Source organism: Cherax quadricarinatus, chromosome 56 (assembly GCF_038502225.1).
Source record: "Cherax quadricarinatus isolate ZL_2023a chromosome 56, ASM3850222v1, whole genome shotgun sequence".
Classification (NCBI taxonomy): Eukaryota; Metazoa; Arthropoda; class Malacostraca; order Decapoda; family Parastacidae; genus Cherax; species Cherax quadricarinatus.
The window spans coordinates 22,193,742-22,219,981 of NC_091347.1; the positions used below are offsets into that span (position 1 = coordinate 22,193,742).

The 26,240-nt window shown below is 41.2% G+C and overlaps 1 protein-coding gene across 1 annotated transcript; it reads left to right on the plus strand.

The window, feature by feature from the left end:
* The first annotated feature begins 11,434 nt into the window (after window positions 1-11,434).
* LOC138854362 (two pore calcium channel protein 1-like) lies at window positions 11,435-19,685 on the plus strand. The gene is made up of 3 exons (XM_070096981.1): window positions 11,435-11,619; window positions 18,425-18,615; window positions 19,483-19,685. Exons 1-3 carry the CDS (start codon window positions 11,526-11,528, stop codon window positions 19,654-19,656), a joined length of 459 nt encoding a protein of 152 aa, XP_069953082.1. The 5' UTR covers window positions 11,435-11,525; the 3' UTR covers window positions 19,657-19,685.
* The last annotated feature ends 6,555 nt before the right edge of the window (window positions 19,686-26,240 follow it).

Genomic DNA, 26,240 nt, shown 5'->3' on the forward strand with positions numbered 1-26,240 from the left:
CATACTCTCTCCCTCCAATCTGATATTCAATCTTTCATCACCTAATCTTTTTGTTATCCTCATAACCTTACTCTTTCCTGTATTCACCTTTAATTTTCTTCTTTTGCACACCCTACCAAATTCATCCACCAATCTCTGCAACTTCTCTTCAGAATCTCCCAAGAGCACAGTGTCATCAGCAAAGAGCAGCTGTGACAACTCCCACTTTGTGTGTGATTCTTTATCTTTTAACTCCACGCCTCTTGCCAAAAGCCTCGCATTTACTTCTCTTACAACCCCATCTATAAATATATTAAACAACCACGGTGACATCACACATCCTTGTCTAAGGCCTACTTTTACTGGGAAAAAATTTCCCTCTTTCCTACATACTCTAACTTGAGCCTCACTATCCTCGTAAAAACTCTTCACTGCTTTCAGTAACCTACCTCCTACACCATACACTTGCAACATCTGCCACATTGCCCCCCTATCCACCCTGTCATACGCCTTTTCCAAATCCATAAATGCCACAAAGACCTCTTTAGCCTTATCTAAATACTGTTCACTTATATGTTTCACTGTAAACACCTGGTCCACACACCCCCTACCTTTCCTAAAGCCAAGTAGACAAGATAAAGCCACTAATTATGCAATGCATTTCGGGCAAACTAATCATAAGGCTTACATAATACTTAAATCTAGGCCCAGTATATTATTTAAGACAACATGTGTAGTTCATTACAATCACAGGTGCTCTGTCTTCTATGGGTTTAGTACTCCTCACGAATATAATAATGCCCTCATTATATACTAATTTGTCCTCATTTGTCATTACCCTTAGCAAAATCGTTGTCATCTTGTTCTGTCGCCATTATTTCTAAATTATACTATTATATAATTCATTAAGGTTTAGTTAACAGAGCACATACGCCAGCCCCTCAGACTAGTGTATATATTTGTAGCATAATAAGCATTATTGTAATGTTTGTGCTACATTAATATTTGAGTAGCCACATCACTGCTGCTGTATTTAAATCCATTCGCTGCCTGACCACGGTCGAGTGAGGTTGTGCGCTGATTAGGGAGACCTAAGGAATCCAGGACGATGAGGTGTATGGTGTAGCCCTGAATGGGGCTTATAGAATCTTCGTCAAACTGAATTCCACGTCCGTGTATGAGTCTTTGGTGACGAGGTTCCAAGACGTGAGTCTTGACGCTACTCCAGCTGTGAAGGTGCGTTTGATCGACGTATCTCGCCACTTTACGTGGGTTAAGATACGTAATGTCCCATTTGAGGCAGATGAGGCTGACATAAGGAGTGTTTTTGAGACATATGGAACCGTACATCTGGCACAAAAGGGCAAGTGGACGGCAGGTGCTTACATGGGACGTCCGGAGGGTACCTTTTCCCTGAAGATGACTCTGAGACATCCCATACCGTCTTACGTCGTGTTGGAGGACTTCAGGACGCAAGTTATGGTATCGTATGCCGGACAGAGACGTACGTGCAGAATATGTGGGGCATACGACCATATGGCGGCAGAGTGCGTGAAGCTGAGGAGGGCGCCAGCGCAAACTGGTGAAGCACCAGTTACCAGCGTGATAGCTGTTGAGAGCCCAGTGCGCAAGCAAGGGCCTGGGCGCTTGTGGAGTGAAGAGGTGGAGGATTCCAAAGAGGAGAATGGCATGTGTGAGGTAAGCTGTGATGTAAAAGGATCTGTTACTACACAAAGGACAAGTACAGAAGTGCAAGTGCAGGAGGAGGTGCAGGCTCTAGAGGAAGAGCTTCAGGAGGTGTTAAGGACATTGACACCGCCTGCAGAGGATGTTGTTCCTGAGCTGGTGAGAGACACGGCGGTGCCTGTAGAGGAATGTAAGGATAAAAAACATAGCAGGGTTGACGGGCCAACTAGTAAGAGAGAGTTGTCGCCGTGTGCTGTGGAACGGGGCGTGGTGGAGGTTGAGGTTCATCGTGAGGGAACCTCAGAAGATAACATGGATGTAGAGGGCATCACGAGGAAGAGAGCGGCGGCGTCAGACTCAGATGATGTCCTGACGCCGGCGCAGAGGTCTGGGAGGAAGGAAGAGCAATGTCGAAGCAGTCACGATAAGAGGCATCGCAAAAAAGGGGGAGGGGTTGATGGTGTGAAGCCTTGTGCTGGCTCTGGGGCAGGAGGCCCTGGGATGAATGAAGAGAGGAGGAAGGGTTGGAAACTATAAAGAGGCCTTAGGTGTATGACTGTGAACGTAAATGGACTGTGTAATAGTGTGAAGAAGGAATGGTTTCGAATGTTTCTGTATAAATATAGGGTGGATGTAGTGTTCCTGCAAGAACACAATTTCAAGGAGGGAAGAGTGCTCGAGGTGGAGGGGTTTCAGGTCATGACTCTGCCATCTGCACGTCTGAAAGGTGGTGTGGGTATATTGATCAGGGAGGCAAGCCCGTTTGTGTTGCTAAGAAGTGAGGGGGGAGGAGGGGGAAGAGTATTGCGCGTGGATGGGTGGTGGATGGGACAGCGGGTATCTTTTGTATGTGTGTATGCACCAGCGGAAAATGATGTGAGGGTAAAAAGGGATTTTGTATGTGAAGAACTAGTTTTCTTCTTACGTGGTTTACCTGCAGTGGCCATCGTTGGTGGCGACTGGAACTGCGTTATTAGGAGGGCTGACGTGGAACCAAAAGGGGCGGGGCACGTGTCGGCGGCCTTGCGAGATCTTTTGAGGGATATTCAGTTGCGGGATGCGGTTGGAGGAGGGGCGTGGGAGGTAGAGCACACTTTTGTAAGACGGGGTTACGCTGCTAGGTTGGATAGGCTGTATATATCTCAAGGGGTTGGGTTGACATTTTTCCGTACAATAGAAGTAGCTTATTCGGATCATCGGGCGGTAGTAGCAGAGGTGGCGTGGGAGTCACTAGCAGGTATATCTAGGGGATATTGGAAATTAAATACAAGTGTGTTAGGTGATGAGGAGGGGATAGAGGGATTTGCAACGCTGTGGGAGGGGTTACGTGCAGAGATAAAAGGGGTAGAGGATGTGGTGATGTGGTGGGATGGTGTGGCTAAAGAACGGATTAAGCAATATTACGTAAAGGAAGGGAAACGTATCAATTCTTTAAAATATGGGCTTGCTAACTATTTGGAGGATAGATTACGGGGTTGTTATGCGAGGGGGGCGGTGGCGGGCACTTATCCAATGGATGAAATTATGGCAATTAAAGGGAGGCTGCGTGAGGTACAGGATGAGAGGTTCCAAGCGGTGCGGGTACAGGCGGGGGTGGAAGAGGTGTTATGGGGCGATAGACCTTCATCGTGCGTATTGCGTAGGCAGAAACAAAGACAGCAGGCAATGACTATTCCATGGTTGGAGGTTCATGAATCGATAGGAGGGTACAGGGAGGGGCAGGTCATACAAGCTACGGAAGGAATGGGGGCGTTTGCTGACAAGTGGTATGAGAAGTACTGGCAACGAGAAGGGGTAGAGGATGGGGTTTTAGAACAGGTGTGTGGGAGTGTGGTATGTCAGTTGCGTAACAGTGATAGGGAAGCACTGGGTGGCGAAATAACTGAGGGGGAAATATGGAGGGCTTTAAGTGGAATGCGAAAGGGCAAAGCACCGGGAATTGATGGACTCCCGGTAGAGTTTTATCAGCAGCATTGGGAATTATTGAGGCATTTTCTGGTTAGGTTATTAAATTGCATGAAGGAGAGAGGTGAGCTGGGTGAGAAGCAGGCAACGGCTGTCGTTGTATTGGTACCGAAGGGTAAGGGGCAGCATACGCTTCGGGATTACCGGGCGATCTCGTTGTTATGCGCAGATTATAAATTGTTTGCGAAGATTTTGGGAAATCGGGTCAAGTGTGTGGTAGGGCGGGTAGTATCAAAAACTCAGTTTGGTTTGCCAGGGAGGTCTATGGTGGAGGGGCATGGGTTACTTAGGGATTTCGTGGAGGCAAAAGGGGGGGGGGGAGGGAGGGAGGTTTGGTGGCGCTCGATTGGCAAGGGGCATACGATAGAGTGGATCGGAAAGCATTGAAAGCCATCCTCAGGGGTCAGGGGTTTGGGGAAGAAATAGTGGGCTGGGTTGAGGCGTTGTATGGAGGTGCAATGGCGAGGGTACAGATTAATGGTCGATTGGGTGGGAAGATTGTAATGGGTAGGGGACTTAGGCAGGGGTGTCCTATGTCACAATTATTGTTTGCATGCGTACAGGACCCCTTTTATAGATTGATGGAGCAGCGTATGTGTCACGTAGAGGGACCAGGGTGTGAGGTTGCGAGGGTTTGGCCAGTTTTAATTGGGTATGTGGATGATACAACTGTTCTGATCAGGGAGGGGATGTCAATGGACACATTAGACGGGGTAGTACAAATGTTCGCAGGGGCAACTGGTATGAGGGTAAATTCAGATAAATCCATGGTCATGGGGTTAGGAGCTTGGGCGGGTAGGGTTGATTGGGGTAGTGCAGTTGTGAGGAAGCAGGTGAATTCGTTAAAAATCTGTGGTCTTATTTATGCAGACGATCTACCTGTGGCACGCATGGAAAACTCGCTTAGGATGGTAGAAAGGATTCAGGGACGCTTGGGTGCATTGCGACCTTATCATTTGACCCTTGTGCAGCGTGCCATTGTTGTTAATATCTTACTGTATAGCAAAGTATGGCACGTGGCAGCCGTGTTCCCATTAACTGGGCCAGCAATAACGAACATACTTAGGAAGGTTTTTAAATTCTTGTGGGGTTCGAGCTGTGATTGGATTAAGAGAGATGTGGTAATGTTACCTGTAAGTAAGGGGGGGCTGGGATTGCTGGACTTAAAGCGGAGGGTCAAATGTGTCTTCATTAAAAGGGAGGTGATGAGGGAAAGTGTGGGTGGGGGGGGGGGGGTTGGCCAGGATCCATAACAGATTGCAACGGATGTATACAGGAGTTGAGTTGCATGAGTGTGAAACTGTGTTGAGGGCTCTGGCGTGGGATCGAGAGCCAGCAAAGGTTAAAATAGGTAGGTTGTGTAGATTGTTAGCCGGGAGGGTTGTAGCGCCTGTAGAGGGAATTTTCCCCATGTATGCATGGGGAAGTATATGGAATAGGTTGAGTAGGATGAGGTTGCAACCTCGTGTTCGGGATGTAATGTATCGTTTTCTGCACGGCATTTTACCGTCGGGTGTGGTTCTACGGGATAGACGAGTCGTTGACGGGGGGGAGTGTGGGATATGTGGTGGGGAGGAGTCGGCTTTTCATGTAGTATATTTTTGTGATGGACTGAGGAGTGTCAAGGGGTGGTTAAATAGGGTGATAAATAGGATAGGAGGTAAAGGAATTTCTGTATTGAGAGCATTAAGTCTCGACGTGGGGGGTTGGGAGGAACGTGTAATCAGAGCTGTGGGATACATTATGGCAGATTATATCTATATAGTGTGGGGATTGCGGGGCAAACAGGTTACTGAGGTGAAGAGGAGGGTGTTAGCGTTAACGTTCTATAAAACGGTATGTAGAAATAAGGAAATTTATGGGAGGAGGTGGGTGAAGGATTTTTCAGAGGGATATAGGCAACTTACGTTACAGGTTTTATTAGACTTGTAATATACGAGGGAGGGGAGGGTATGATTGGAAAGTGTTGCTGGGGTAGGGAAGTCAGGGGTGAAAACAGGGTTGCCTCCCTGGTAATGGATAACAAAAGTTTTGCGAGAGTGTTGGATGAGTGATGCATGAGTGAATAATATGTGGACCACGGGTGCTAGCACCTGTGGAGCTGGCCAGTTTTTGTGTGACAGGACTTTATACTTATTATACATATTGTGTGTGGTAATATTGATTTACGGTAATGACATTGTAATTTGGAGATTTGCTATAATAATTGCATGTGTTTGCTCCAACTTGTTTTCTAGGTGCCTTGCACTGCATAGTGTTGATGCTGTGATCATGCACGGTGTCCAGAGATATGATGTGATATGTTTGTATTAATGTCTGTGCATTATTGTTCGTCACTGGTGTTCTGCAATTTTCAGTTTTGTTTTGAGAGTAAAGAGGTTAATGCACGTCAGATAGTGTAAATAAAGTTGGGCAACAGTGGTGTTATAGGTTTTTGTGGTTAGGTGCGTGCTAGGCACAGTCTTTATGTGTTACTTGTGTCATGGTTATATTTTATGTTGTATTGTACTGTTGTCAATAGCACTATGTAATGTCCATATAAGCTGTATAGAGCTTGAATGTCATAGTTGAAGCTGTGTTATTGTTTTAACACTGGAATTGCATGTTTAAATGTGTAAAGGCTTACATGTGTTGGATTTTGAGACTAAGTTTATTCTTATGGTTTTGTAGTAATTTTGTATGTCCTTGTGACTTTTCTATATCACCATTGTTGTGTAATACATATTGTTATGTAACTGAACCATTAGGACAATTACATAAATTAATGTTTGGATCATTGCTGTGTGACTTTAGATTAGGCAACATTCATTGTTTATAGTATGTTAGGTTGTAAATAGTGGGGTGGTTGGATAACCACGGGGGGGGGGGGGGGGTAATATGTCTGTATAATATGTTCAGTGCAATGCATTGCATGGTCTGTAGTCGATCATTAAGTACCATTTCGAGGGATGTGTATATAAAAGTGTTGTTCATATCATGTAATTCTGTTGAGTAGCTCCAACAGGTTTGGGTTAAGTGATAGGATGAGGGAGCAGGGAGGGGGGGGGGGTGTACCCACACGGAGTTGTAAGTGTGGTGTGTAACATTAGCTGTAGGGAGGATTGTGTTAATTTATAGACTTAAATGAGTTTTACATATTATATTTTGTAATGTCATGTTTAAAATAAAATATAAAAAAAAAAAAAATGTTGATAGGTGGTAATTGATAACGTAATGAAACTGGTAATTGCTAATATAATTACTAAATCAGTGATAATATTGTAATTATTCAGCAAAGTGGTAATTACTAATATAATAACTATACAAACGGTAGTCGTCAATGTAATAAATAATTTACGCGCTGGTAATTTCTAATCTGATTATTAATTATTGTTAATTGCTATAATAACTTTAAATTTTCCTTTAAATACGTTACGTAGTTATAAATGGAAATGTTGAAAAGTTCTCGATTATATTTACTTACATGCTTCAAAAAATCACTTGTCTGACAGTACTAATTGTTTCTGATGAGATTCCCATAGAGTTAGAATGCCATGAAGCTGGTGACGGGCTCTTGGTTCAGGGAATTGGAGCTGGGCAAACCTGGTTCCCCCCCTCCCCCAGGCGTTGTATGACCTTTGCGGGTATATAGAAATAAACTATCCTAAAAATAAAGACGTTAACTTAGAGAAATAAATGAACAATTGCGGAGATTAAAATCCATTAAGTCACCAGGAACACTATCACGTTATCATCCCAGATACATATACCTCAGTGTATATACGCACCTCTCGGTGTATATACACATCTCGGTGTGTATATACACCTCTCGGTGTATATACGCACATCTCTGTGTATATACGCACCTCAGTGTATATACGCACCTCTCGGTGTATATACGCACCTCAGTGTATATACGCACCCCTCGGTGTATATACGCACCTCAGTGTATATACGCACCTCTCGGTGTATATACGCACCCCTCGGTGTATATACGCACCTCAGTGTATATACGCACCCCTCGGTGTATATACGCACCTCAGTGTATATACTCACCTCTCGGTGTATATACGCACCTCTCGGTGTATATACGCACCTCTCGGTGTATATACGCACCCCTCGGTGTATATACGCACCTCAGTGTATATACGCACCCCTCGGTGTATATACGCACCTGTTTGCAATGGCTGTCTGCCTAGGAGAGACAGGCACCTAGCAACATCTGTTGTTGGGGCAATGGATGAATTCCCTGCTATGTTTGTTAACTGCTCATTACTCTGTAATTTGTCTATGATTGTAATCATGTGATAATGTGTTTATCATTCATTACTTTTGAAACTTGTCATGATTTTGACCAGCTCTACCTGGAGCTTTGTAAATTCTCATGATTAATGTGTTTATGATTCATTACCCTTGCAATTATTCATGAGTGTGACCAGCTCTACCTGGAGCTCATTACCTTTGTAACTTGGTCATGATTATGACCAGCTCTAGTTCATTACCTTTGTAACTTGCTCAGCTATCAAAACTTTGGAGTCCAGTCCCTGGACCGATTATGTACCTCTGTAATCTTTTGACTACCGCCCACAGGATGGGTATGGGGTGCATAATAAACATATTAAACTAAAAAAAGTGTATATACGCACCTCTCGGTGTATATACGCACCTCTCGGTGTATATACGCACCTCTCGGTGTATATACGCACCTCTCGGTGTATATACACAGCTCTCGGTGTATACCTGGAGTTTACCTGGAGAGAGTTCCGGGGATCAGCGCCCCCGCGGCCCGGTCTGTGACCAGGCCTCCTGGTGGATCAGAGCCTGATCAACCAGGCTGTTACTGCTGGCTGCACGCAAACCAACGTACGAGCCACAGCCCAGCTGGTCAGGTACCGACTTTAGGTGCTTGTCCAGTGCCAGCTTGAAGACTGCCAGGGGTCTGTTGGTAATCCCCCTTATGTATGCTGGGAGGCAGTTGAACAGTCTCGGGCCCCTGACACTTATTGTATGGTCTCTTAACGTGCTAGTGACACCCCTGCTTTTCATTGGGGGGATGTTGCATCGTCTGCCAAGTCTTTTGCTTTCGTTGTTTACCTGGAGTTTACCTGGAGAGAGTTCCGGGAGTCAACGCCCCCGCGGCCCGGTCTGTGACCAGGCCTCCTGGTGGATCAAAGCCTGATCAACCAGGCTGTTGCTGCTGGCTGCACGCAAACCAACGTACGAGCCACAGCCCGGCTGGTCAGGAACCGACTTTAGGTGCTTGTCCAGTGCCAGCTTGAAGACTGCCAGGGGTCTGTTGGTAATCCCCCTTATGTATGCTGGGAGGCAGTTGAACAGTCTTGGGCCCCTGACACTTATTGTATGGTCTCTTAACGTGCTAGTGACACCCCTGCTTTTCATTGGGGGGATGTTGCATCATCTGCCAAGTCTTTTGCTTTCGTAGTGAGTGATTTTCGTGTGCAAGTTCGGTACTAGTCCCTCTAGGATTTTCCAGGTGTATATAATCATGTATCTCTCCTGCCTGCATTCCAGGGAATACAGGTTTAGGAACCTCAAGCGTTCCCAGTAATTGAGGTGTTTTATCTCCATTATGCGCGCCGTGAAGGTTCTCTGTACATTTTCTAGGTCAGCAATTTCACCTGCCTTGAAAGGTGCTGTTAGTGTGCAGCAATATTCCATCCTAGATAGAACAAGTGACCTGAAGAGTGTCATCATGGGCTTGGCCTCCCTAGTTTTGAAGGTTCTCATTATCCATCCTGTCATTTTTCTAGCAGATGCGATTGATACAATGTTATGGTCCTTGAAGGTGAGATAATCCAACATGATCACTCCCAGGTCTTTGACGTTGGTGTTTCGCTCTATTTTGTGGCCAGAATTTGTTTTGTACTCTGATGAAGATTTAATTTCCTCGTGTTTACCATATCTGAGTAATTGAAATTTCTCATCGTTGAACTTCATATTGTTTTCTGCAGCCCACTGAAAGATTTGGTTGATGTCCACCTGGAGCCTTGCAGTGTCTGCAATGGAAGACACTGTCATGCAGATTCAGGTGTCATCTGCAAAGGAAGACACAGTGCTGTGGCTGACATCCTTGTCTATGTCGGATATGAGGATGAGGAACAAGATGGGAGCGAGTACTGTGCCTTGTGGAACAGAGCTTTTCACCGTAGCTGCAATATATATACACAGCTCTCGGTGTATATACGCACCTCTCGGTGTATATACGCACCTCTCGGTGTATATACACAGCTCTAGGCGTAAATACACTCCTCTCGGTGTATGTACATCGCAATCACGTGGCTGTAATTGTTGATACAGTTATACAGTAACAGCTGTAATTTCTTATGTAATTATACATTTAGTCGGTGGTAATTGCTGAACAATCGCGTAAGGGCATTATTATTCTTATAATCATAACCAAACGCTAAACCCGTAAGGGTCATGCAGCTCTGCATCACGTAGGGGACAATTATCAAGCAATCACGATGCAGTAATTGCTAAGCAACCACACATCCGTAATTGCTAAACAATCGTACAGCTCTAGCTATTAAATAATCATGTGGCAGTGATGGCTTAATCACGTAGCGGTAACTGCCAAGAACAATCGCGTTGTGGTAATGGCTAAAACAGTCAAGTAGCTGTAACTGCTAAAAACAACCCAGTTGTGGTAATAAGAAAGGACCCCCAATGAAAATACGTCGAAAGAGCCCAGTGGAAATAAGTCACTCTGACTGACTTTATTAGGTTATTCTAGGCAATCTGCATATATGTTGCTATGTATGTTAATTTATGTAACTGTATTTATGTGTACCTATACCTGAATAAACTTATTATGGCTTGATCGGTAGCGCACTCTGCTCACACATTGAAGCACCTTCTAGGGGAGGTTCCTAGATGCTGGTGAAGGGGCTTTTGATCTAAGGAATTAGATCTGTGCTCCAGTTCCCTGAATTGAGTCTGAATACCTTCCATTCACCCCCCCTCCCACAGGCGCTGTAAAATCCCTATGGGTTTAGCGCGCCCCCAATTATAATAATAAATCACACCTTGAGGTCCGTGGTTCCATCCCCGGTACAGGTGGAAACATTAGAACGTATTTTCTTAAAACACCTGCTGTCCATGTACACCTAGTAGTAAAATAGGTATCTGGGTGTTAGTCGACTGGTGTGGGTCGCATCCTGGGACAAAATTGACCTAATTTGACCGAATTGCTCTTCATAACAAGCGGCTTTCTTTATAGTAGTATGTCACTGATGTCAGCTAGGACTATACCTTGTACATGTACTTGTAGTAAATAAATATTATTATTATTGTTGTTGTTAATGGCTAATAATGTACTTCTTATAAACTACTTGTATATCAAAACTGTAATTATTATATGCTGAACTACTGTACTAGACTATTACAGCATTACCTAATAGAATACTCAATTCTCTTGTACTCATTGTAACTTCATCTCGTGATCAGATGAACTGTTATTGCCTTATTAATCTTAAGTTAATTTTAAGTTTGCCCGAAATGCTCTGCATACAAAGGGGTTTTTGTCATGTATACCCAACTATTATATTCCTTTGTGCAACCCTGTATCATGTCAAAATAAAAAATAATTATTATTATTATTACTATTGCAATATTTAAACTGTTGTAATTTGAATAAAATTACTGTGTATTATAAATAAACAAGATGTACAACTTAAACTGTGTTCAATTACTTTAGTATTAAGTAGTCTGTAAGCCCTTAAATTAAGTCTGCCTATAATGTCTAGCCATGATAGTGGCTCTTTGCACTGTAACTCATTTTTGTAATTTCATAATTTCAGTGTAATCTTGCAAGGAAATAAAAATTGATTGATTGTAATTGCTAAGCTAGCAGAGTTTGTGTTGAGTGAGCTGGAGTTGGCAACAGTGTGTAGTTGATGTTGACAAACATGTCTGAGGAAGAGAGAAGAGGAGGAAGGGAAAGTTTCGCCAGCCTTTTCCAGTCCTCGGATGATACTCAGTCCAATCATGGTATGACTGTGCGGCCGAGGAAGGCTTTAATACTGCTTTATTATGTCGAAAAATAATGTTACAGAGCACATTATTAGTCTTTTTCTCAAGGTTGCCTCGGTCAGGGTCATCTTTAGTAAACAAACCTCTTTAACGGGGGCTCCTTGGCGTGGTGAAGAGGCTCTTGGTCTGAGGAATTAGACCTGTCGGTCTCCTTCCTCAGACCGAACCTAATTACCCCCCAATCCCCCGTTCCCTATCCCACCCTCCCCTTTTTCCTTTTCTCCTCCTCCTCCCCACCCCTCCCTTTTTCCCTTCCATTTTGGCTTTTTTTTTTTTTTTTTATTTTTTTTCCACAGGCACGCTAGTTCCTAGGTAGGGGAAAGGGTACCGGGGTCCATCCCATTCCATTGAGGTTCTTGGCGGTGGCGTAGTTTGCCGTGGAATCTGGATTGCCTGGGGATGTCCTGATCCCTCTCCGGTATCCCGGAGGGTGGCTTTGGGTGTCTCTCGGGCGACGGGTGTATCCCTGGAAGCCACCTTTCGGATTCCGGGGGTGGTGGCCGAAGGAGGTATGCTTTGTGGCGGATTTCCGGCCGCCCTCTTTTTTGTCCACCGAGGTAGCTCGGCAGATGTGAGGTTGCTATCCCGGATTGCCGGTTTACTGGCATGATGGGTAGGGTATGGCACGGGTTCCATGCTGCATCTGCGCTACTTGCGGTGCTGAGGTCCTCTTGGGCGTGGAGGGAGATTTCTGGCCCTTTCATTCCTCATAGGAACTATCCCTCCCTGGTCCCCCCCTGTTTTTATTCTTTTTTTTATTTTTATTTTCTTTTCTTCTTTCTTTTTTTTTCTTAAAAACAAAAAGAAAGAAGTAACCTAACCATGGCAGCCCTAGTCCATGAACCTGCTACCCCCGGGCCCCTTCTTGATACCGCACCCCGTTCTGACCCCGCCTCGTCTTTGGACCACTCTTCGGACACTCCTCATGCCTCTGTACCTCTTGCCAGTGCTGTTTCCTCACCCGCTTCAGGTACTGAGGCCTCGACTGACTCCTTCGATTTATCTGACCTTCGCTCTCCTCTGACTATGCTTCCGGCCTCTCCCTCTACGGTGCGGCAATTTTCGAATCGCTGGCCCGTTTCACGTCGGACCAACTCTGGTCCCATGCCTAAACGCCAACGACAATTACCTGCTGATGATACTTCTCCACCTTCTCGTTCTTCTCAGAAAAGATCGACATGTCCTTCACTACCTTTCCACGCTCAGTTTCAGGCTGTACAATGGACTAAATTCTTCACTTTATGACCAACTTCCTCTACTGCCTATCTTTCTGACCACAGTATTGGCAAGGCACTCCTACGCCATGTTGGTAAAGATATTTCTTTTCATGCTCTTAAGAGCGGTACACATCATCACCGTACAGAATGCTACCCAGGCTCATGAGCTTTCTCGTCTTTCCCATATCGATACTGTTCCTGTCACTATTGAAAAACATCATTCTCTCAATTCTTGTAGTGGTACCGTCATTCTGCCCCATACCATAGTTCAACAAAAATTTCCAGACATGTGACACTGACATTCTTGAACAGCTGGAACTCCAAGATCTCCCAATCCTCAAGGTAGACACTTACGTTCTCCCTGCCTGCGGGCGGAGACAATACCCTAGCAGTGTGGCTCGTTTAACTTTTGACAGCCGTGAACTCCCATCCTCGGTTTATGTAGCAGGACATCGGTTACAAGTTCGAAAGGTGATCCCTACACTGCAACTGTAGAAATTGCTGGCGATTTGGCCATCCAGCGAAATATTGCAGATCCATAGCCGAATGCCCAGTCTTTGGTGCCGATGACCATTCTAATACGTCTTGCATTCGACCTCCCTCCTGCCTTAATTGTCATGAGGCTCACCCTTTGTACTCTCGCCGTTGTCAAGTCTACTTAAATGAGCGGGAAATCCGTTACCTCAAAGAGGCAGAAGGTCTCTCTTATGCCATGGCAGTTTCTCATCTCCGCCTCCAAGGGAGACTACCTTGTGTTTCTTATTCCCATGTTTCAAAACGTCCCCCCACTTCTGTGATCCCATCTTCTGCAACCACCTCTGTGGTTACCTCTCCCATAGTCACTCCTGTATCTAATTCTTTTGCTGTCCTAGGCTCAGACGTCCCTACTTCAACGCCTCAGTCTGATCTCGCTTCTTCGTGTTCTCCCTCACAAGCCTCAGTAGCGACGAGATCTCGTATGACACCTCCTCCTAATCGTCCCTCTAGTTCTCAAAAGTCAAAAAAAAGGTCCGTTAACACCTACCCATCTTCCACCTCCTCATTTTACCTTCCCTGTCTCTGTACCTGGTTCTTCCCCTCTCACTGGCTCTGTTACAAGTGTAGATAGAGGTTCACCCTCCTCCTCGTACTGTACCTTCCTCCCCTGTTCCCTCCCAAGTTTCTTCCTCTTCTGCCACCTCCCAGGTTTCTGCCTCTTCTGTCCCCTTTCACACTTCTCCAGTTCCCTCCACCCTTCCCCTTCCCCCCTACCTTGGTACAGTCCATTACAGTTCCAATCTTTACTCATCCTCCCCCTACCATTTCCAATATTGTCTCCCATACGACGTCTCTGAATTCCGAAACACTTGAAGCAATCTCTGAATATATTGCAGAGACCAAACCATCAATGGACACTGATCCACCCTCCGTTCCTTCTCTCTCCTCTCCTCCATCTGCATCTTCAGATCCTTTTCCTGATGGGACCTTTAATGAAAGTGCCCTTCTTCTACGCACTGATATTCCGTACCATCAGCTATTTATTCGTACTTCGCTGCATTACACAGCAGCCCGTATCCACTTGCATAGGTGGTATACGCTCTGTTCTTTATATCTCTCTCCTTCTTGGGCATTATCTATTCCGGATATTGCCTTTCTTGTTTCGTCATTACCGCCACTGATTCTGTTACTTGGCGATTTTAATGCCCACCATTTCCTCTGGGGGGGGGGGGTCTCACTGTGATTCCCGTGGCATTCAGTTAGAGGCTTTTCTTGCCACCCACCCCCTCCATGTTTTAAATACAAGTACTCGCACCCATTTTGATCCTCGGAGTCACACTCTCTCTTGCATCGATCTCTCAGTCTGCTCTTCCTTCACCGCATTAGACTTCACTTGGTCTGTTCTCCCAGACTTACATGACAGCGATCATTTTTCAATCATTCTTACTTCCCCTTCATATTCACCACCTCTTCGCATCCCACGCTGGCAATTTGATCAGGCAAATTGGAACCTTTACTCACACCTAACTGTTTTTAGAGAGGTTCCTTCTTCGTCCTCCATCGATGAGCTTTTACACCTATTCTTGTCCTCCGTTTTAACCGCAGCTTCTAATTGTATACCCCAAACTTCGGGCAGGCATTCTCAGAAATGCGTGCCTTGGTGGTCTCCTGCTTGTGCTCGTGCAGTACGTTTGAAACGTGCTGCATGGGGCAGGTACCGGTACAATAGAACCACAGTGAGACTTCTTGATTTTAAGCAGAAGCGTGCAATCGCTCGCCGTGTTATCCGTGATGCTAAACACACTTGCTGGCGAGATTATGTCTCCACCATCACCTCTGCTTCCTCTATGAGTGCAGTCTGGAAAAAAGTACGAAAACTGAGTGGTAAATATTCTCCTGACCCGGCTCCTGTTCTGCGGGTTGCCGGTGTTGATAATGCAAACCCACTAGATGTTGCCAATGAAATTGACAATCATCTGGTCCGTATTTCTCAGGGACTCCATCTATGCCCCTCATTTCTTTCCTCAAAGTCTGCCAGAGAGTTAGCACCCTTGGACTTTTCTTCTCTCAGAGAAGAACAGTATAATGTGCCTTTTACACTTCAAGAACTGGAGGCAACACTCTCAGCTTGCCGATCATCGGCAGCTGGGCCCGACGACATTCATATTCGTATGCTACAACATTTACATCAGTCAGCCCTTGCAGTCCTATTATGCCTTTACAATCTTATTTGGTCACAAGGAGTTCTTCCACAGCTGTGGAAATCTGCCATTGTTCCCCCTTTCTGCAAACCAGGCACTACGGGACATGAAGCCTCCCACTATCGTCCCATTGCTCTTACCAGTGCAGTTTGCAAAGTGATGGAACGCCTAGTAAATAGACGTTTAGTGTGGTATTTAGAGAGAACAGTCTCTCCACTCATCAATATGGCTTTCATAAGGGACGTTTTACCATAGACCTCTTACTATGCTTGTATACGTATGTTCGTAATGCCTTTGCGAATAACCACTCAGTTATTGCCATATTTTTTGACCTTGAGAAGGCATATGACACAACTTGGAGGTATAATATTTTAGCCCAAGCCCACTCCTTAGGCCTTCGAGGCAATCTACCATCCTTCCTTAAGAACTTTTTAACTGACAGGCATTTCCGTGTTCGGGTTAATAATGTGCTCTCCCCGGACTTTATCCAAGCTGAAGGTGTCCCCCAGGGATGTGTTCTGAGCACAACACTTTTTCTCCTTGCTATTAATGATTTGGCCTCTAGTCTTCCATCAAATATTTGATCATCACTATGTTGATGACTTCGCTATTGCCTGTGCAGGCGCTGACTGTCACCTCATTACAGTTTCTCTCCATCATGTGGTTGACCGTGTTTCCAATTGGGCCACCACACATGGGTTTAAATTTTCCAGCACTAAAACTCTCTAAATTACTTTCACTAGACGCTCTGTCATCTCCGATCATCCTTTGTACCTCTATGGCTCCCGTATCCCTGAACGTGATACAGTCAAGTTTCTGGGCCTCCTCTTTGACTGTAGGTTATCCTGGAAACCTCACATTACCTCTCTGAAGGCAACTTGTCACAGCCGGCTGAACCTTCTTAAAACCCTTGCTCATCTTTCATGGGGAGCTGATCGTCGAACCCTCCTTCGCCTACATTCCACCCTCATTTTATCGAAACTTGATTATGGTGAACAGATCTATTCAGCGGCATCTCCTGCTACTCTCTCTAGCCTTAACCCCATTCATCACCAAGGATTACGTTTATGCCTTGGTGCTTTTCGCTCTTCCCCTGTCGAGAGCCTCTATGCAGAAGCGAACGTTCCATCCTTATCCGATCGCCGTGATGCCCATTGCCTTCGCTACTATGTACGCTCTCATGATCTCCGCAATCCTTCCATTTATAGAATGGTCACTGATATTAGTAGACATTCTTTATTTGTTCGCCGCCCCTGTTTACTCCATCCCTTCTCTCTTCGCCTTCATTCGCTCGTCTTCTCTTCAATTACCACCTTTCTATGTTCATGTAGCATCTCACTTTTCCCTACTTCCCTGGGAAGTTCCAGCTGTTCAAGTCTGTTCTTTCTCTCTCCCTTGCTCGAAAGCCCAACTGTCTATGGTCGCTTCCCGCTCTCTTTTTCTTGACCACTTCCACTCTCATTCTCATGCCATTGCTGTGTACACAGATGGCTCTAAGTCTTCTGACGGCGTAGGATTCGCAGCAGTGTTTCCGGACAGCGTCGTACGCGGGCATTTACTATCTTCGGCTAGTATTTTTACTGCTGAATTGTATGCCATCCTTGCAGCACTTATCCATATTGCATCTATGCCTGTGTCATCATTTGTGGTTGTCTCAGACTCCCTTAGTGCTTTACAGGCTATACAGAAATTTGATACACCTCACCCCTTAGTCCTCCGTATCCAACTTTGGCTACGCCGCATCTTTACCAAGCATAAAGATATTGTTTTTTGTTGGGTCCCTGGTCATGTTGACATACAGGGCAATGAACAGGCAGACACTGCTGCGTGGTCAGCAGTACATGACCTACCAGTTTCATATAGAGGTATTCCATTTATGGACTATTTTGCTGCAATATCTTCCCACCTTCACACTCGTTGGCAACAACGTTGGTTTACTATGCTCGGCAACAAACTTCAATCTATTAAACCGAGTATAGGTTACTGGCCGTCTTCTTATCACCAGTGTCGAGGTTGGGAGACTACTCTCTCCCGTCTTCGCATTGGCCATACTCGTCTTACTCATGGATATCTCATGGAGAGGCGCCCTGCTCCTCTCTGTGAGAATTGCCAAGCTCCATTATCAGTCAGCCACATTCTGTTGGACTGCCCACTTTATCAACGAGCACGCAGAATTTACCTCCATCGTCGTCTTCGCTCCGCTGCTCTCTCTTTACCTTCCCTTCTCGCTGATGGACCTACCTTTCATCCGGACTCTCTCATTGACTTTTTGACAACAACTGACTTACTTCACAAATTCTGATACCTTCAGCCCTTTCTACCTCAATCTCTTGCTACCCTCTACCCCCGTACTATCCCCTGCCCCGCTGTTTTCTGTAACCTACTGATCATCCCTCCTCCCTTCTGCCATCCAATACCCTCGCTTCCTTCCCTGCCCTGCAGCGCTGTATAGCCCTTGTGGCTTAGCGCTTCTTTTTGATTACAATAATAATAATAATAATTAGGAAACAAAGTATGATGTTTATTTAGGCTACAATCATCAGTATAAATGTTAGAAAAAGTATGATGTTTATTTAGGCTATAATAATCAGTTAGAAAACAAACTACGATGTTTATTTTTGGCTACAGTCATCAGTATACATGCTAGAAAAAAGTTTGATGTTTATTTAGGCTATAATCCTCAGTATTAATGTTTTTATGTATTAAATTATGTTTTGAATCATAGACATAACATAGGCATGCAGGTAGGACACATAGAGCCTACTTACTTAATCTAGGATTACTTAGTTTAAATCCATTATTTATATTACTGCATAAGGGCTTGAATGTAGGTTCTTAATTACTTCAAATTTAAAAATTTTCCTTCAGTCTCAGTATCAGCTGATAGTGCGAATGGTCAAGAAAAGCATTTGGATGCCCCTAATGAGCTTGGCAATACTAGTGTGGACTCTGACACTAGTGAGTACCAAGAACTACAAGAAAATGTTAGTTATTCACCTCCCAATTTTGTTGCGAGCAGTTGGGAGATGAATTACCATGAAGCTGCAATATTCTTAGAGGTATGAATATCCACATTTATGTCAGTAGAAGTATGACTTGTAAATCTTAGCATTAAAATAGTAGAGAGTGAATGTGAATTATTATTATATTGTATAATGAATGATGTGAATTATTATTATATTGTACTGTATAATGAATGATTGTCTTATTAAAGTTTATCATAGACTACATTAATTGGAAATAAATTGATCAATCAAGTACATAAGTATAAAATAAAGTTGGAAAATTCTCGTACCATCTGTGGTGCTGTTACAGAGGGACAGACGTAAATCTCAGGACTCCTCATCTTTGCCTCTTTCTGATCTTGTGTGTCACTCGGTCAGCCAGGTTGAGCATGGTTTGATCTGGTCAGTAACGATGAATGAACGTGTAGATATATATATATAATATATATATATATATATATATATATATATATATATATATGCAGTAATATATATATATATATATAATATATAGATATATATATATATATAGAGTAATATATATATAATATATATATATATATAAAGTAATATATATAATATATATATATATATATATATATATATATATATATATATATATATGCAGTAATATATATATATATATATATATATATATATATATATATATATATATATATATATATATATGCAGTAATATATATATATATATATATATATATATATACTATATATATATATATATATATATATATATATATATATATATATATATATATATATATATATATATATATATATATGCAGTAATATATATATATATATATATATATATATATATATATATATATATATATATATATGCATCATGCGGTAATGAGTGCATGTGTTGTGTTATTAATATGTGACATTAATTTTTAGGAAGGTGAAAATAATGACAAATTCAACAGTCATCCAAGAGATCGAAATGCTCTTCCTGCATATCTTGTTACGCATAAACCGTTGGTTTTATTCTCTGGACCTCTTTGCTGCTCTGCTCCTCATGTCGCTCGCAACTATAGAGCCTCCAGCGGTCTTCGTGGTGAGAACAGATGACTGATTATTCTTACTATTGGGGCATACTATTTCTTATCAGTATTAGAAAGAGTTTACTATTAAAAATTTTTCCCAATTAAAATTTGTTTTAGAACTGATTTGATCCAAATATTTTATTTTGGTTACAGTGGACCCCGTTAACGATATTTTTTTCTTTTCCAGAAGTATGTTCGGGTGCCAGTACTGACCAAATTTGTTCCCATAAGGAATATTGTAATAGATTACCCATTTGCCCCCCAAACATACACGGAAAACCATTTTACATAAACACACTTAAAATTGGTCGCTTTGGGAGGTGATCTCCCGGGGTCCACTGTATTTATGTATTAGTAAGATTCAGTATGTATGTACAGTATGTATGTATGTGATAAGTTGCCCTTTTGTTTTGAGGCGAATCTGTTGGGCCATATTTGCACTATAGGTTGATCCATTTCCCATGTTTCACTGGTTTTGAAAAATCCCCTTGACAAATAATTTTTCATTCTATATTTGTTATGTAAACTATAGTCTAGATTTTATTATAATTTTCATTCTTCGTTTTAAATTAGTTTAACCAGCCCTTAGAAATGTTTAAAAACTCCTTTCCCGAAAGCCTAATCAGCAAACCTGCTTGAAATTGTTGTTCAGTTTTTTCAGCTGGCAAAATGAACAATACTTCTTATTTTGGGGTTTATTAAAAAAACGCATTTTTCTTTAAAAAAAGGTGAAAATAAAAAAAACTGGTATTCAATTTTAGTACAACATGTAGCATCACTAGGCTCCGCCCTTCACTTTTCCATCACCTTATTTTAACATCTGCCATGTTCACCAGTTTATATATTCAACATATTAACAACTCCAGTTTTGATAGTTTTTTTTTTAACCCAAATGTCCAAAAGATCAGCTTTTTTAAATTTTAAAAATGTAAAAAAATAGATCTTTTTTTTTTCATTTGAAAACGAAAAAAAATTTTATTTACTTTTTTTTTTTTATTTGAAAATATGTAAAAACCAAAGATTACTTTGGGAGCACACATTTAACGTAAATTGTTTGGACAGTTTAAAGGGGTTAAAGTATAATATCCCAGATTTTAAAAAAAAGTTTTTGTGTATTTTGAACAAAAATTTTTGGGTTTTCAATATTTTAAAGTAGTTTTTTAAAAGTTTTAATTTTTGGGAGCAGATACATACATATATTTGTAAAGTGAGGGAAAGTGTTGAATGATGATAAAAGATTTTTTTGGGGATTTTCTTTTTTTTGGGGTCCCCCTCCCCGGGGGAGAAGCCATTGAAAAAAAAAATACATAAATATCTTTCAATTTTATCCAAAAAATTACCTTCAGGAGTTCCGTGGGGGTTCACGGTTCCATCAATTTTTGGCCTCTTTTTCTTGGGATATCCATAGTTTGCAGCCCGGGGTAGGTTTTGATCAAAAAGAAAACGCCCATGGTTAAAGCAGTTTAAAAATTCCATTTGTTTTTGCACGAATTATTCACACGCCCATCTTTAAAAATGTACACCTACCATCCGATTTACGACGAGTTCGTTCCGAAAGGGGGAAGTTAAATGGTCGTAAGTCAACTTACTACTGAATATAAAAAAAATTTTTTTGTAATGACTTTATTTTATTGTTTCATTTTGGTATTTCGTTTTTTATTTACTTTTATGTGTTATGCTGTTTTTATACTGTGGTTTAGGATGAAACTGAAACAAAAGTTGTTTTTTTCCCCGAATTTTGGCATAAAAACACGGTCGAAGCAGCGGGTCGTAAGTTGATGGGGTGTTTTGCGTACAATAAACCTCGTAACCATGCAAAAATTTTTCCCCGTAACTTTTCTTTTTTTTCCGAAACATACGGTCTAATTTAAAAAACATGTTCTCTTCTTTTTTGCTCATTTATGTTTTTCCTAAACTTGACTTATTGGGATATCCAGCAGATAAAAGAAACGACTTTTAAACAGGCATCATTAGGTGAGGTTTCGCTTTGAAGTTTTATATTATATTTATAACTTGTTAAAACTCAACGAAAAAAAAATGTGATATCAAAAAAACTTGTTGGAAGATGTATATTTTTTTCTAAAATTTGTCCAACATATATTTTGTTTTTTTTTGCTCATGTACTTGTAATTTACATAAACCACCCTTTTTATGTTCTTTGTGTGTTTTTTTACTTGTTATTTAGAGAGTTAACATTATTTATTGAATATTGACCTAGTCTCAAAACATTTTAAAATAAAAAAAGGTTTTAGTAAGGGGAGAATAGGGCTCTGATGGGGGGGGTTTAAGAGGTTTGAGTTTTTTTACAGAAAATCTTTACCTACTTTTTTTTGACAGTTTGGGTGGGGAAAGATATCGAGGCTAGTTGTGACGGAAAACACCCAGTACGACCGTGCCCTGGGCCCCATCTTCTTATGAAAAGATATTTAGGGGGGTTCAGAGGGTTTTATTTTAAAAGGAAAATGCCGTTTTTTTCTGAGAAATTTAGATGTTTTTGTAAGTTTTTTCCTTTTGTTTAATTTTTGTCTGTTTAATATAAAAGTTTTTAGTTTTACAGTAATAAATAGATTGACCTCAGTTGGCTGTAAAAGCAAGTACGCAAAGGTAAGAAACCCCCCAAAGCTGTTAGACATTAATAAATAAAATTAATTTTTTTCACTTTCCCTTACCCTTTTAAAAATGTTTCCCTTTATTTTTTTTACTTGAGGCCTCTATCTTTACTTTTCTTTTATTCTTTTCTCATGCATGGGCTTGTTGAGGCCAGGCCCTTTCTCTTTGTCCAAATCTTGTTTTCATTTTATGCTAGTGGTTTAGCCCCTTTGCATTAGCCTAACCAGATGTAGAGCTCCTTTCATATTTTTCAGGCCCCTGTCTTTTTAACATTTAAAGGTATCTGATGTGTATTCCATGGTCACCTTTAAAGGATGGTTCCTCTGGTGATTTTCCCAGAGGACAAGGCCTCAAAGATGAGAATTTTGGTTTGTACTTACTCCTTCCAGAGAACTTTGTAATATGTATATCCCAGCTTCCAGTTTTCTTGTTACTGCTTCACCAGCTAGTTGGATTGATTTTTTTTTTTTTTTTTTAGTTGCTTAGTTTTTGTTAACATATTAAACTCACTACGTAAACATCTGTTGATTAATGTCTTGCTGCCATCCTTTTTTAAAGGGGCCTCTGTTAGATGAGTATAATTTTTTTTTGGACAATCTCCTAGGAGGATCACAGTATCCCAAAGACTTCCTGTCCCAGACATATGTTTACTGGGGACATGCTTCTAATGTTTTCTAGGTATAAATTTTATCAGCATTATTCGGGAAATATGTGTCACTATATTTAAACAGAGTGACTGGAGTATCTGTTTTTTAAGTATGTTTGATTGTATATGTTCTTGAAAACCGCTCTTCACTTTCCTTTTTTTATTAATCCTTCACACTAATGAGACTATATCTATTCAGTATTAGTATTAGAATCATTGTATAGACATGCTTTTTTTCTGTATATTGCTTGAAGGTTTCATATAATTTACTAATTGAAATCTGTGAGCACAGGCTGCTGCAGATGTCAGTAACTCTTCAACACTGACTACCTTGAAATCTACTGCCACTCAGTAAAAACATGAGCACTATTTTCTGTGTGGTGGCTGTCACTGTTTGGAAAGATTAATAGAACTAGTGGTGTAATATGTTAATAAAAAATTTTCATATGTCTGACAACTGCACTTATACTATACCAGGGGTCGCAAACCCGCCCACGGGCAATGTCGTCAGCAATCCCAAACATTTATAAATAGTAAAACAAATGAACCTCATTGTAAGTCACTTCAGTCACTTATTCATTCATTTAAATTTTATTCATTCATTATATTTATTTATTTATTTTCCTACTATATCTATATATATTATGAAGGATTCAGAACCAATTAACGATTTGAATCCTGGAGGTGAGGGGCAGTTGAGATGTCGTATCGGGAGGGCAATGTGTGGCGGAATATTATGCGAAAATTCGTAGTTTGGGAGATTAGATGGTGGGGTTACTAAAACTATTACCCGGAGGGCTGAAGATGGATTGTTGAAGTGCTTTGGACATTTAGAAAGGATAGAATGACTTGTAGGATGTATAAATCTGTAATGGAGGAAGGCAAGGAGATGTCGCTTAGGAAAGGCTGAAAGAGGAGTAGAGGAGGGTTTTTGTGAGGACTTAAACATCCAGCAAGTGTGTGAGCGTGTTAGGTAGGAGTGAATGAAAGCAAGTGGTTTTATGACTTGACGGGTGTTGGAGGTGAGCAAGGTAACATTTAATAATGTAATAATAATAAAATTTTATTTCTACAAGTACATGTACAAGGTATGCAGGCCTAGCTGACATCAGTGACATACAACTATATAGAAAGCCACTTGTTATGCAGAGCATTTCAGGCAAATTAGGCCCGTTTTGTCCCAGGATGCAACCCAAACCAATTGACTAGACCCAGGTACATTTACTAATGGGGAACATGAACAACGGGGTAAAGAAACCCACCAATGTTTCTATCCTGCTAGAATTGAACCTTTAACCCCCACCAGTGAAGGAGAGCTTAACCAGGTCACAGGGCATTCAGAACAAACCATTAGCCAGTCTTCCTGCTTTTGTTTAGTTTAAGCATATGTATTGTGCTTTTATAGAGATTTCTTGCCTGGTTGTGTGTTTTGTATTATCTTGCATAATCTTGATTTGTATATGCTTTAGACATGTATGGGTTTAGTGTCATTTTAATGTAATAATAATAGATAATTTGGATACGGTATTGGCTTAATTAATATTAAATATAAGCAAATGCTTGTGCTGTTTGGTTGATCTTTTTAAACCCCTCTCATTGTCCAGCCCCCTGAAATTAATATAATATTGCCCCGATGTCCATATCCCCCCCACCCCAAAAAAAAAAAAAGTTTTTCTTCTGAAATGGTATAAGACTTTTCTGAAGGTAATGACACCAAAAGTAAAAAATTTAATGCAAAACTCATGGAATTACGTAGTCACAGAGTTAGCGGCCCGGGCAATTACATGTCGGTGATTTCACTTACTAAGTCCTATTTTTAAACCAATGCCATTGCTCCATTCAACCAAATTCTTAGCTATTTTGCTAGTAGGCTTTCCAGTCTATCAGTTGGTCACAAGAAACCACCCATTCAACTATCAGAACCATCTATAAAAGTGCACAAAAGTTGATTATTTAACTACTTTTTCATAAAATTAAAAATTCCAATTAAAAAAATTCAAAATAAACAATGTAGATATTCTAAGTGATAAAACATTTCTTTATTCATTTATCATGTCCCAGGCCTCCTATATTACACTTGCCTTCCATTTTGAATTCACAATCACAAAAGATTGAAGATTTAGACTATTTCTGATAATAAAATATAACGAGGAATGTTTGGGTTGAGGTTTATGGCATCCCAGAATTGGAACAACCTTTAAAACCTAAAACACACCTGGGGTGTGGAGGCTTTGCCCATCATCGGGAAAAAATCGCAAAATTAATATTTGTTACTTGAGCCCCATTTCAGCTCAGATCATGAAACCAACCAAAATCATCTCTGTTTTGGTATATTTTCCTTTCTGAAAATGAAAAACCAAGAAACAGCCAAAAAAAATCATTCTAGAAAACACCTCACTGGCATTTTAAACCAAACACAAGGTCAGATTTTTGCTTTTTCCATCGAAACCGTAGAAAGTTTTTTTTAAACCTGTATTGGAAACAAGACCATTTTTTCCCTGTCAGTAAAAAAGATCTACATGAAGCCAAAGGGTTAATAATGCTAGTGATTGTTTATCTATTTTTTCAATGCAATGTCCATGACCTACTTAGGTGGGGGCCCCAAAAAAGAGGCAAAAATTCCCGTCTTTTATTCAGTAGCTGTCTTTTAGAAGTGTGTGGATGAAATTTGACCTTGAACTGGGATCCAAACCCCCTATACTTCCCACCTCCAGGACCCAGTCCAGCTAACGGTTTCCCCAAACCTTTTTTCTAATTTTCCTTTCCCCTGCTCCAACAGCTGTCAAATTTTTATACTTTTTTTTTCACATGACAGAAAAATATAAAAACCCGTTAATTGCATTTCCCCTTCCAGAAAACCTAAAATTTAGACAGCACTTTTAAAACCTTACCATAATTTGAGATGAAGATATAGTGTCATTTTTCCACAGAACCATTATAGGATACATGTAATTTATCCATGTTACAAAGGATTTTAGTATGTAAACAGTTGAAATTTGTACAGCATGTATGTCTTTCTTTTGCTTTAAAATTTGCATGTTACATTTGTAAATGCCCAAAAAAATGGTTTGTTTTTTTTAGAGTATTATAAAGCAGCACAAGCAGACACCCCAGATAATTTTTTTTATAATTTTTTTATGCAGACACCCTCACTTTTTGACCACCCGTTTAATGACCCCTGGATTTAAAATACTCTCCAAGTATAGACCTAAAAAAATTGTGATTTTCTATTCTGTTTATTTGCATACACTAATTACTATAAACATTTAAAAAAAATAAAATGTTGAAAATAAAAGTGATATTAAAACAATAAGATGGTTGAAAAAACCTCTACTATTAAGTATGCCCGATTA

What these genes read in the sequence shown, in the direction of transcription:
- LOC138854362 (XM_070096981.1), top strand. Translation starts at nt 11,526, where the DNA reads ATGTTGACAAACATGTCTGAGGAAGAGAGAAGAGGAGGAAGGGAAAGT. An exon ending in TGATACTCAGTCCAATCATG is followed by an intron (nt 11,620 to 18,424) that starts GTATGACTGTGC and finishes ATTTTCCTTCAG; the next exon opens with TCTCAGTATCAGCTGATAGT. An exon ending in AAGCTGCAATATTCTTAGAG is followed by an intron (nt 18,616 to 19,482) that starts GTATGAATATCC and finishes ATTAATTTTTAG; the next exon opens with GAAGGTGAAAATAATGACAA.